Consider the following 13,176-nt stretch of genomic DNA (forward strand, 5'->3'; position numbering starts at 1 on the left):
CAAAAAATATATTCTCTCCAGTGTTTAAGGTCATTGTTTCTCAAATCCTCACTATGACTCACACTTAAGACGAAACGCATGCACACACACACGCACACACGCACACGCACACACACACACACACACACACACACACACACACACACACACACACACACACACTAGGGGCCAGAGGGCTGACTCACCACTACTTAAGAAGACAGCCTGCGTTTCAGAGGAATACTGGTGACACAAAGTTATGCAGGAATAATAACAGAGCAGACCAGACCGTTACAGCTACTGTATACAGGCTCAACCAACAGAGCGTGACTCATTACCTCAATGACAAAAAAAATATTTTTCAACCCTAAAATGGGAAGTTGACTCCAATGCCATTGTTTCTTTTTCTTAAAAGTGGTCTATGTGTTGGCAGTGCCCAGCCACCCACCACCAGTGGACACTGGCATTGTTTACCCCAAAACAAGTAATTATCTGAACTTGAAGTTAACTCAAAGTAACTGTGGGGGAGTGAGTAGAAGAAGTAGACAAAGAAGACTGTTTGTGATTGGCTGACCTTGATAGAATGATTGATTGATTGACTCACCTTGAGTCCAAGGTTGAGTTCGCGTAGGGATCGCCTTATCTCCTGGGTGAGTGTGTTCATCCTTTCACACTCCTGCAGCGCCACCACCTGGTAGGGTGTCCTCTCCTCAGCTTTCCCCAGCAGCTCTACCATGTTAAACTCCTCTGGTAACTTCTCCATTATCTCCTCCAACACAGACCGTACCTGGGGTAAAGGTGTGTGTGTATGTGTGTGTGAAGAGACAGGGACAAAAGAGGGGGTAAATATTAACCTTGAATTTGGGGATGTATTATGAAGATGGTATTAATGACAGAACGATAGATTGTGTTCATTGTTAAGAATTTCTCAGTGCCGGTGTCACATTTTGTTACTGAAAAGTAGGGAATCAAAAAAAGATTACATCCGTCGAGTAAACACGATAAGAATTTCAAGCACTAATGACTCCTTGAGAAGAAAATTATGGAAGAAAAAAATGTATAAATATTCATGAGAATTATTTGCAACAACAGCAGCCGTTTGTCTTTAATAAAAGTCAAATCCCCAGAGAATCAATCCTCATCTCATATTTCCGTTGGGTAAGTGATGAAAGCTTATGTCTGTGTCCACATTTTCCAGCACTAGAGATCAATCAACGGATGAAACATTGAACAAAGGATTGGAGGTCATCATAACTATGGATTCTCCGCTCAAATATTGAATCTGTCTTCTTCAGCTCCGCGGCAGCCTGCATATCAAACAGGAAGCGCTCAAACGGGCATCGTTCGCTAGCGTTGGCTGATGGTTTTCATCTGTTAAGACATAACTATCTCTGTTTCTCAGTTGTAAAGGTCAGCCGTCATAATACACCCAGGCACACACACACACACACGCACGTACAAACACGCACACACATGTATGTGCACACACACACTTCTATATCATTAAAAGTCAGACAGCAGTAAAGCGTGAGATAGTGTAGGGACACAAGGAGAAGTCACTGCTCTACATCTATCAAACGGCCATTAAACAGGAAGCTAGCTTGCATATTAGAAAGGTGAGGTCATAATGTATTGGAGTTTATAAACTGGGTGGTTCGAGCCCTGAATGCTGATTTGCTGACAGCCGAGGTATATCAGACCGTATACCACAGGTATGACAAAATATTTATTTTTACTGCTCTAATTACGTTGGTAACCAGTTTATAATAGCAATAAGGCAGCTCGGGGTTTGTGGTATATTTTTGTTATTTTTATTTCACCTTTATTTAACCAGGTAGGCCAGTTGAGAACAAGTTCTCATTTGCAACTGCGACCTGGCCAAGATAAAGCAAAGCAGTTCGACACATACAACAACACAGAGTTACACATGGAATAAACAAACATACAACCAATAATACAGTAGAAAAAAGTATATATACAGCATGTGCAAATGAGGTAGGATAAGGGAGGTAAGGCAGTAAATAGGCCATGGTGGCAAAGTAATTACAATATAGCAATTAAACACTGGAATGGTAGAATGTGCAGAAGATGAATGTGCAAGTAGAGATACTGGGGTGCAAAGAAGCAAGATAAATAAATAAATACAGTATGGGGATGAGGTAGTTGGATGGGTTATTTACAGATGGGCTATGTACAGGTGCAGTGATCTGTGAGCTGCTCTGACAGCTGGTGCTTAAAGCTACTGAGGGAGATAAGAGTCTCCAGCTTTAGTGATTTTTGCAGTTCGTTCCAGTCATTGGCAGCAGAGAACTGGAAGGAGAGGCGGCCAAAGGAAGAATTGGCTTTGGGGGTGATCAGTGAGATATACCAGCTGGACCAGTGAGCTATGGTGACCAGTGAGCTGAGATTAGGCGGGACTTTACCTAGCAGAGACTTGTAGATGACCTGGAGCCAGTGGGTTTGGCGACGAGTATGAAGCGAGGGCCAGCCATCGAGAGTGTACAGGTCGGAGTGGTGGGTAGTATATGGGGCTTTGGTGACAAGATGGATGGCACTGTGATAGACTGCATCTAATTTGTTGAGTAGAGTGTTGGAGGCTATTTTGTAAATGACATCGCTGAAGTCAAGGATCGGTAGGATGGTCAGTTTTACGAGGGTATGTTTGGCAGCGTGAGTGAAGGACGCTTTGTTGCGAAATAGGCCAACATACTAAGGGCTGTGTCCAGGCACTCTGCTTTGCGTCATATGTAAGAACAGTCCTTAGCCGTGGTATATTGGCCATATACCACACCCCCTCTGGCTTTATTGCTTAAGTATAACACTTTTCTGAGTGCTTTAAATTGCAAGGGGGGATTGAGCTCATTCACTATGAACATATTTGTTTCAGACATTGGACTAGTTTTTCTGAGGTAACACATGGGAGTGTATTTAAGGAAACGGCATGTGGGGATTGGGAACAAGGGAATAAGGTTGTCCAAACATTGGGAGAGTGTAGTTAAGATAACCCATATAGGTTGTCAGGGGGTAAAGATGACGTATACTGTATTATGTAACTCCTGTCAGTGCCAGATGGGTGTTATAGAGCTATGACCTGATGGAGCCTCGGACCAAAGACGACCCTGTCCTTACCTTACAATCAGTTTGGTTCAGGTTTGACACTTTGAAAATACGAATCAGTTCACAGAACTTAGAATCTCAGAGGCAGCAATCACTCTAACATTGGTCCAACTTTCTCTACACTCAACGGCCCGGTTTCTGGGCCACAGATGAAGCCTGGACTACAAAATCATGCTCAATGGAGAATCTCAATGGGTGAAGGCTGTTAGCCTGTGTCCAGGAAACTGGTTTAACTATATATGACTGTCGCATTGCTCCTCCTCCATACAGTTAGTCCATCCCTACCTTCTCATCTCTGGTGGTCCCACTGCCCTCCCCGGCCCCTCCGTCTCTGGGCTGCATCTCCAGCACGGTCCGGAACAACTTCTCAGACGTCTGCGTTAGGAAGCCGATCTCAGCGTTGGGGTGGAGGCCGTACAGGTAGGGAGACTCTGCAGGAAGTGTGTCATCTATATACTGGAGGAAGAGGGAATTACACGTTAGAACACCAAATTAGTGGGAGTGTGCATTTCAATATTCTACAGTGAATTCCCGTCCTTCATCTGCACTGGTCTGAAGATAACAAACTGGGGAAGAAAATATGGTGGATGCCAGATATAGTATATACTTTGCCAAGCTCTGTTAAAGCAAAGGAAAGAACGAGACATGTTATAGTTCTAGAACATCTGGTCATTGTGGTGGCAAAGGGCTACTCATTTCTCCTAAGTGGAGATTTTCAAATGTTTCCCCTTTCACACCGATCCATATCCTCATTTGAATTCCATGCTGTCGCTGTCACTTGTCCACTCAAGCTTAACATTATTGTCATCTATGGCCCACCAGGTGCCCTTGGAGAGTTCCTTAATAAGATCGATGCCGTGATAAGTTCACTTCCCGACGATGGTCACCACTAATCGTACTCTGAGATTTCAACCTCCCAACGCCTTCCTTCGATTCATTTCTTTCCCTCTCTTTCTTTCCACTATTTTCCTCTTTGACTTCACACTTTCCCAGTCCCCTCCCACTCACAAGGCAGTCAATGTGCTTGACCTTATCTTCACCAGATGCTGTTTGTCTACGAATCTTACTGCTACCCATGAATGTCTCTCATCACTACTTCGTATTCGTTTTCTCTCCCTCTCTCATCCAATCCCCCCCACTCAACCGACTTGGGTCAACCGACCCAGTCAAAGCTGTTCTCTGTCCTGGTCCCCAAATGTTCTGAAAACATCTCAAAACCTCTTTGAGAAGTATCTCAAATAATCCCATAGCCTGCCCTCCTTCCCTTTCCCCTCCTCCACCCCCATCTCCTATCCTGTACAGTATTTGGGCAGTACAGATGGATGAGGGAGTGGACATGCCCTAACAGACCCCCAGGGACCACCAGGCCTTTCCAGTTCCAGGCGCTCCAGCTAAGTCTCAGCCACTCAGCTCCCTCTCTATCTGTTTGCTGGCCAACTGTAAAACGCTCCAGACCTCCATGCCAGGTGTCTCTGTCAGCCTAGACGTGCCTAGCGAACAACACCCGAGCTGGGGATAATTAAATACAACCTCTCCCTGGGGACCTGGTGGGAGGAATGTGGACAGGCTGCAAGGGCTGGCAGACATTTTAGCAAGAGAGTGTTACTGATATAAATCTTGGCAGTTATCTTTTTTTTTTTTAAAGAGGGCTGTGGTGAAGCAAAGTTCCTGCTGTCATAACAGAGAGGCAAACAGAACAGATTCCAGAGTTGGAGAGAAATATCAGCACGCTGAAAATGGGGAAAACAAGTTGATTTGAATTGACACAACAGACTTAGACCTTAGACTGTCAAGGTTGCTATCTAATAAATGATGGATGATATTTTTTACTTCAGCAATTGACACAACAACCAAGTATACAATATAGTTATAGATAAGTTACAGATAAGTAACCAACATTTTTTTCCACATTCTCAAGGTTGCTATTTAATAATTGACATTACTTACTTATGCGTCTGCCATGTCTGTAAGCTAGTTCGTTCCGCTAGCCAAGTATTGGTCATGGGCTCAACTAGCTAGCTATCATAACACTACCCGTTAGAATATCCCTGAGCTGTGGGACCGCCTCCTCACTGATGGAAAACATGTCACTTGTGCACACCACAAAAACTTGAGGGAAAATCTGACCCGACCAGGAAAATGAAAACCAATTAATACAGCGGTTCTCAGGCAGGCGAGACGCGCAACATTGCTACTGTTGCATCACATTGGATGACCTCTACCAACTTATTGGAGCTTTTGAACATTGAAAAAATACAACAAGTGACATATTGCAGCTTTAAGCCATGTGAGGTAGTGTAAGATCATTAGGTAACCTGATTGTAGTTGTAGTCCTTTACTTAACTGGGAGCTATTGTAGTCCATGTTCCCAGGCAGGGAGATTTCGGGGGCCAGGTAGAGCTCTGTTTCTAACCTGATGGTAGATGTGGTTCTTTACTGACCTGGTGGTAGGTGTTATAGTCCATGTTCCCAGGCAGGGAGATTCCGGGGGCCAGGTAGAGCTCTGTTTCTAACCTGATGGTAGATGTGGTTCTTTACTGACCTGGTGGTAGGTGTTATAGTCCATGTTCCCAGGCAGTGAGATTCCGGGGGCCAGGTAGAGCTCTGTTTCTAACCTGATGGTAGATGTGGTTTTTTACTGACCTGGTGGTAGGTGTTGTAGTCCATGTTCCCAGGCAGGGAGATTCCGGGGGCCAGGTAGAGCTCTGTTTCTAACCTGATGGTAGATGTGGTTCTTTACTGACCTGGTGGTAGGTGTTATAGTCCATGTTCCCAGGCAAGGGGAAGCCGGGAGCCAGGTACAGCTCTCCCTCCATCATCTCAGGCTTGATGAACTCCTCCAGGTAGGTCCTACAGAGTCGTCTGTCCCAGTCATCAGTGATGTGACCTCCATACATGATCTCTCCAAACAGGTATCGCAGGTCATCATATGGCACCTGGGACGCAGAGAGAAAATGAGTTATAATGCACCTTAGAATCTTAAATGCTTTTCACACTACAGAACCGAATCGAGCTGAGAAAAACCAAGTTCTATTAAGTTGTCCTGGTTTACACATCCATCATAGTTGCCAAAGAAAATATCGACAATTTGGTTTGGGGTCGGCACAATAGTGAGAAAAGGGTATTACTGTTATGGAACATGGTTGTCTTTATTACTACTGTGGCACAGAAGATACAGCATGTGTATGGACTGGTTACTTTAGAGTTAGCCTCCAGGTAGTTGTAGAGTACATTGATGGAGATGGTGAGGTCTCCTGTGTTGAAGGGGTAAGATCTGTTCCAGCCCTGAGGTCCAAACTTCCTCCTTTCAGCCACCACCGCGTGGAAGTAGCACAGCGCAAACAGGATGCTCTTAAACTCATTCTCCCTGGCACACATCTCCAAAGTGTCCTAGAAGAAAACAAAGGCCCAGACAACTAAACAAACATTCAAAACTCTTCCTGACGAATGTCAACCAAGTTCACCGTTTCACTGTCTTCCTCAGAAAAGTACGGGTAGCGTTTTTGAAGATTTTCAAATACAAAAGCATTGTGTTGAAAGTAAGAAGCTGTGGCTGATTCTCTGTGATGTGTCTCTGTGCAGAAGTCCCCAGCAATGCGGGGCTCCGCGGTACAGAAAGAAGACAATGAATGGAAATAAACGGCAGGATGAGATTCTTTTTTAATTGTTACTCGTCCCGTTGGCTCATTATACCCAGATAAGGGGAATGTAAGATGGCACGAGGCCTTAGGGGAGGGACGGTGAAATAAGTATGCCAATAACCTCTATGAAAACAGTGGGTTTAAATGCTCTTGTGTCAGGTTGAGTACTGTGGTGAAGGCCCTCTGGCTTTCCCCTGTCGAGCCCAAGGGAGCTGACTCCTAGAACGTATGCACACGCGCACACACACACACAAACGAGCACACACACGCCACCAACACGGAAATGTAGTTAATATTCTGCACACAGTGCCTCTCTTGCTGCTCACAGCTGAGAGTGAAGCATTGCCTCCCTATCCATACACTGTTAGGGGACACAGACACTTGATTACATTCTCTACCAGCAAAGAAGAAGCATAAACCAAGACCTGATAATACATCTATAATGACATGTCTTCCAGCCCTTTGAGCACTGTGTAACTACATCAAAAAATCCTAACCTTGTCATTCCAGAGGCCTGTTTTTTTAATGTCTCCTGTCCTCTGCTGGCCGTCACACACACAGCCAGGGGATGAGAATGGACACTAAAGCTTTTTGTATCTGCTGGTTGAAAAGGTCAGGAAGGAGAAAATACACTGTCATCTCTCTGGCTTACTGTGGGTTACTAAGGGTTCTGTCTGTATAGAGACAAACCATTGATTAGCTTTCACCCTGTACAGTACACGATTGGAATATTGTCCCTCCCTGCTCTCTACAGTACCTTAGAGGACCTCCTTGAGAGTGTGTGTGTGTGTGTGTGTGTGTGTGTGTGTGTGTGTGTGTGTGTGTGTGTGTGTGTGTGTGTGTGTGTGTGTAGCGTGCTAGCTACCACACAAACATGCACTATCAGAGAGATAGGCATCAGCACTTTAAAATGGCATGTTGGATGGAAGCTAAGCATTGCATTATTGGTATGTAGGCAGAACCCCAGCAGGTTATGGTAGGTTACAGATGGAGATGCATGGATAACTTGCTGATAAGAAGCTACATTTCTGGCTAACAGCTGTTTTACTGTAGACAGAAGTGCACTGATGAGGTAGAGGTGGAATTCTAACTAGCACAAATGCATGCACACAAGCACATGAAGGCATGCACACAAGCACATGAAGGCATGCACACAAGCACATGAAGGCATGCACACAAGCACATGAAGGCATGCACACAAGCACATGAAGGCATACACACACATAATTATGTCATACTGTATTTCACTCACAGAAAGATGGCTTGTCGATAAACATCCTAACATCCCATCCAAATCTGCCTCTTCCCCATAGAGTGCCATGTTTCTACTACAGTGGACGACTGTAGGTCACTGACAGAGGTAACACTCTCCATCTGTTAGCTGCTACTGCACACCAAATAGGCAACTTGATGACAACACCACAGAGAAACTGGGACGTCTGGACTGCTTCTTTTACGGGCAAACGAAAATGAAGAGAGGGAGAGAGAGAAAGAGAAATCACACATTGTATGCCTATTTGTGTGTTACCTGGTTGAAGTTGTCCAGGGCCTTGTGCAGGTTGGCGTTTATGCCAGTGGGTGGTTCATTGGTGATCTTGATGGAGTTCTCCAGGATGCCCTGTGGTATGATGTGGCCCTCTGGGGTCCCTGAAGGCTCAGCGCTGATGAAGACTCTGAAATCCTGGTGACTGTTCTCTCCATGCTGCTCCAGATGCTTCTCTAGAGAACCCAGCCACCTCGCCACCAGGTGAATGTTCTATAGGGAGAAATATTACAGTAATATCAATAAATACAGGCAGTATGCCTCAAGCAAGGCCACATTTACCTTCACAACACCTTTTGTTGCAGGTATGAGTGAGCATTTTTAGCTTTTTCTATTCCCCTCAGAATGAACATTTCCACCCTGTATAGGGATAACTCCTAACTCTGAGAGAGGAAGTCCTCATGGTGATGAGGAGTTAGCCAAGCCCCTCACATCACATCACCGCCCAGAGCGCTGCCCGCGTGTTACCCAAATCTAATTACACCACTAATAACTGCAGTCATTAATTCATAAGCTGCTTTGCCTTCTCCTCATCTCCTACGGCACTCTAAATTTAATCATCCCTCTGATTGTTCAAGTTAACCCTCTTTCCAAATGACAGGAGATCCTCTGGAGCAACATCACTGCAAATGTTAGATGACAAAATAAAAAATAAAAGCGAAAGAGAACGATAAGAAGTTTCCCTGTGTGTTTAGTGAGAAGAATACATAGCCCGAAGCTGAGGGGGTAATATTGAGATAGATCCAAGTTAGGAGCCTAGAAACTTACGGCATATTGAACGAGACACAAATTAAAACTTTAAATTGAGCTGCTTTTTCATTGCCTTGAAAAACAAGATCTCCTGTTGGCGTCTAACTAACGAGTGTGTAATAAAGAGCCTAAACAGACAGACAGACAGACAGACAGACAGACTGAGGCCTCCCTTAGAGACTGTCACCTTAATGAAACCACCTAGGCTCAGAGAGAGGGAGAGGAGAAAGAAAAATACCTTCGAGATATTTTCTTTGCTCTCTGTTAAGCACCCCCATCCTCCAGTTCTTATAATGATGTTGTCACCATCGCCGACTAATTTTGGTTTTTGCTATGACATGATGTCAATAGTGAACATGGCCTGTGGCAACACCAAGGCCCATCCGGCTGTCTCTCCACGTCTTCCTCTGCTCACACACTCAGTCCTCACTCTCTCCACGTCTTCCTCTGCTCACACACTCAGTCCTCACTCTCTCCACATCTTCCTTTGCTCACACACTCACTCCTCACTCTCTCCACGTCTTCCTCTGCTCACACACTCAGTCCTCACTCTCTCCACGTCTTCCTCTGCTCACACACTCAGTCCTCACTCTCTCTACGTCTTCCTCTGCTCACACACTCAGTCCGCACTCTCTCCACGTCTTCCTCTGCTCACACACTCAGTCCTCACTCTCTCCACGTCTTCCTTTGCTCACACACTCAGTCATTACTCTCTCCACGTCTTCCTCTGCTCACACACTCAGTCCTCACTCTCTCCACGTCTTCCTCTGCTCACACACTCAGTCCTCACTCTCTCCACGTCTTCCTCTGCTCACACACTCAGTCCTCACTCTCTCCACGTCTTCCTCTGTTCACACACTCAGTCATTACTCTCTCCACGTCTTCCTCTGCTCACACACTCAGTCCGCACTCTCTCCACGTCTTCCTCTGTTCACACACTCAGTCATCAAGGCCCTCTGCCCTAAGGGCATCTCCACAGCTGGCCTGACTATGTCTTTATAACGATGTCTCTGCAGCAGAGACTTGGGCAGAATGACAGAATAGACATTAAGGATAACCAAACAGACTGTAGAGTTTGAGAATATAGCTATTCTGCAGAAGAAACATCCACACTATATTCAGCACCGGAATAGTTTTGTAGATAACATAATAATAATAATAATAATAATAATTTATTCAACTTATATAGCGCTTCACAAAGAATCTCAAAGCGCTACAAAGCACACACAAAAAAAACAAGTACTCCGTAGTAGATTGCTAGCTAGCTAGTCCTTCACTACTACCAAAATGAAGCACCCACTTGGATGATGCTACGGCAGTCATGTGGTGCCAGAAAGCACACCACATTTCAATAATAATTAAAGAGCAGCCTTGTAACTTTGTCCTCACTACGATCCTCATCGCTGCACACCTCTTGCTTTTGGCTTCTCTCCATCCTCAACCTCCGGACACTGGCTGGCATTCAAATCAAAACAGCTAGCAAGCTAACGTTAGCTAGCTTGCCAAACAAACAAATTACTTGCCAACTTCAGTCTTAACTTTGTAGTGGACTCTGATTATATTAATTAGCTATATTCATTTTTACTTCTTAAAAAAAAACATTGTAGGTAAAGAAAAATCTATTAATTACAAAAATATTTACATAATTTACAGGAGCTTTCTGCTTAGGCTGCTACTAGGGCGCAAAGGCAAATATGATATGACAATAATGAAAGACTATGGCTGACTATGGCTGAATGAAATGAGGATTTAAAATGGCATGTAGCCTATGGCAATAGGATCCTTACAGTGACAACTCTGATTAATTAAACTCTCGTTCACATCATTCTCTCACTGAAAACTCACAAGAAGAAAAAGTGGTCTGCATTAAACTTTACAACACTACCCAAATACCCAAGCTATCATGCTCCTTACAGAGTGAAGTGAAGAGAGATGAAAAAGAGGGAGAGAAACTAACTTTTTCTCTAAAGCGTCTCGCCCTATTTCCTTTCCATCTATTTTGCTAGACTGTGAGCGTCCCTGTGCCTTTAGGAGTAAGTGCCTGGAGGACTTGGGTATTTTAGGTCCACTCAATAGAATCCCACTGCTGGGGATATGGGCTCTTCAGCTCAAATATATTCCTAGGTCTGGGGGATATAGCCTATTCAGCTCCAATCTGCCAGATTGATTGCCTTTTCTCTTTTCCCTCTCTCTCTAGGTGGGTTTCTGCATCTCTCAAAGTGTCTTTGGGTGGTCCTGATTGGGCTGTGAAGAGTGGGGATAGGACAGGGCTCGGTGTGCAGCGGTATAGGGATAATGCTCCCGTCAGAAACATAGGAGAGAGAGGAGAACAGGGGCCAGAGTAATTTACCTGCAGTGAAGGAGAACCTGCCACTGACCCAGCTTTGCAGCCTGCTACTGATCTGATGCTGGGGTGGAGGGACCAGTGGGAGATGAGAGGGAGGTAAAAGGTGTGTGTGTGTGTGTGTGTGTGTGTGTGTGTGTGTGTGTGTGTGTGTGTGTGTGTGTGTGTGTGTGTGTGTGTGTGTGTGTGTGTGTGTGTGTGTGTGTGTGTTTGTTGTGGGATCAAGGCCTGGATACGAGAGTGGGATGGGATGACTGAGGTTAGAAAGATGGGAGGAATGTGAGGCAGAAGAGGAGACATTTTGGAAAATGTGAGGCAGGGTGTGAAAAGAGGGGGAGACGGTTGCAGAGGATGAGAAGAGCGACTGAGACAGACAGACAGACAGACAGACTGACTGACTGACTGACTGACTGACTGACTGACTGAGGCTGGTTGCCACGGGGACAAGGCTTTTTTAAGTTGTATCGATCAGGAGTCTTATGCAAAGGTAATTCAATCGCTGCTTGTCTCTGTGATGCTGGCTGTGTGTGTGGCTGGGAGAGAGAGAGACACAGAGACAGAGACAGAAGGAGAGATGGATTGAAAAAGAGATGCTGCTTGTGTCTGTGATGACTGGGTAAGAGAGAGTTGAAGAAAGAGAGGAGAAAGAAAGTGATAGCAAGACATTCTCTGCTTTACCAGCGCTGTGAATAAAGGAGACCCCAAGCCCCCGCACACACACACACACACACACACACACACACACACACACACACACACACACACACACACACACACACACACACTCTCTCTCTCTCCAAGAGTTGTCACTGTGCCCTGTGCCGCCGTTCATATCTGTCAATACTCCCCATTAGGATTCAACAAACGAGCTGGCTTAAAATGCAAACGCTGACTGGCCTTGCCCTCCAGATAAGAGAACACACACTGAGGAACCAGATACTGTACTGAATAATACCGGGCCTCTCTCTCTCTCCAGGAAATTACAGTTGAACCACAAAGGAGAGCAAAAAGCCAACACTATGTGCAAAGCACAATATGACCTTAAACACGGGAAAGAATACATTTTTTTAATTACACTAAAGGAAAATGACATTTCACGACATGGCCTGTTCTGGAATCCCAGCTGTATATTAGCTCGGTGTTGTCTTAGCAACGGCTGGTTTAGGCAGTCGGCTATGTGCGTGTGTGTGTGTGTGTGTGCATGTATGCGTGTGTATCTGAATACCTGCAGTATAACCCAGTGTCCCTCATTAGCTGCCAGATCCAGAGCCTGTTCAGCAACCACCTCCTGTCCCTGGCCCAGAGACACATTGTGGAAGTTACCGCTGTCAAACGTATAGCCCAGCTTCCTGCCTGAAAGAAAGATCACACAGTAATGATTCATATAATCCATAGCAGTTTAGGGAAAATTGAATTGATCTACAGTTTAATAATAAAGTAGTAATCTCTTTTTTATAAAGTGTGCTTCATTTATACACTGAGTGCACAAAACGTTAGGAACACCTGCTCTGACCAGGTGAATCCAGGTGATAGATTTTATCCTTATTGATGTCACTTGTTAAATCCACTTCAATCAGTGAAGATGAAGGGGAGGAGACAGGTTAAAGAAGGATTTTTAAACCTTGACAAAATTGAGACATGGATTGTGTATGTGTGCCATTCAGAGGTTGAATGGGCACGGCAAAAGATTTAAGTGCATTTGAATGGGGTATGGTAGTAGGTGCCAGGCGCACCGGTTTGAGTGTGTCAAGAACTGCAACGTTGCTGGGTTTTTCATGAATGGTCCACCACTCAAAGTACAT

At 45.0% G+C, this 13,176-nt stretch overlaps 1 protein-coding gene across 1 annotated transcript in view; it reads right to left on the reverse strand.

Annotated features, from left to right (window-relative positions):
• The window catches only part of dnah9 (dynein, axonemal, heavy chain 9), a 123,048-nt gene that overhangs the window by 10,849 nt on the left and 99,023 nt on the right, over positions 1-13,176 (reverse strand). Inside the window, exons 68-73 of the mRNA XM_014179529.2 lie at positions 12,600-12,727; positions 8,266-8,493; positions 6,295-6,486; positions 5,841-6,032; positions 3,382-3,552; positions 584-766 (exon numbers count right to left, since the gene is read on the reverse strand). Coding sequence (XP_014035004.2) covers positions 584-766; positions 3,382-3,552; positions 5,841-6,032; positions 6,295-6,486; positions 8,266-8,493; positions 12,600-12,727 — 1,094 coding nt within the window. The remainder of the gene's footprint in view (positions 1-583; positions 767-3,381; positions 3,553-5,840; positions 6,033-6,294; positions 6,487-8,265; positions 8,494-12,599; positions 12,728-13,176) is intronic.

This window comes from Salmo salar, chromosome ssa28 (genome assembly GCF_905237065.1).
Source record: "Salmo salar chromosome ssa28, Ssal_v3.1, whole genome shotgun sequence".
Classification (NCBI taxonomy): domain Eukaryota; kingdom Metazoa; phylum Chordata; class Actinopteri; order Salmoniformes; family Salmonidae; genus Salmo; species Salmo salar.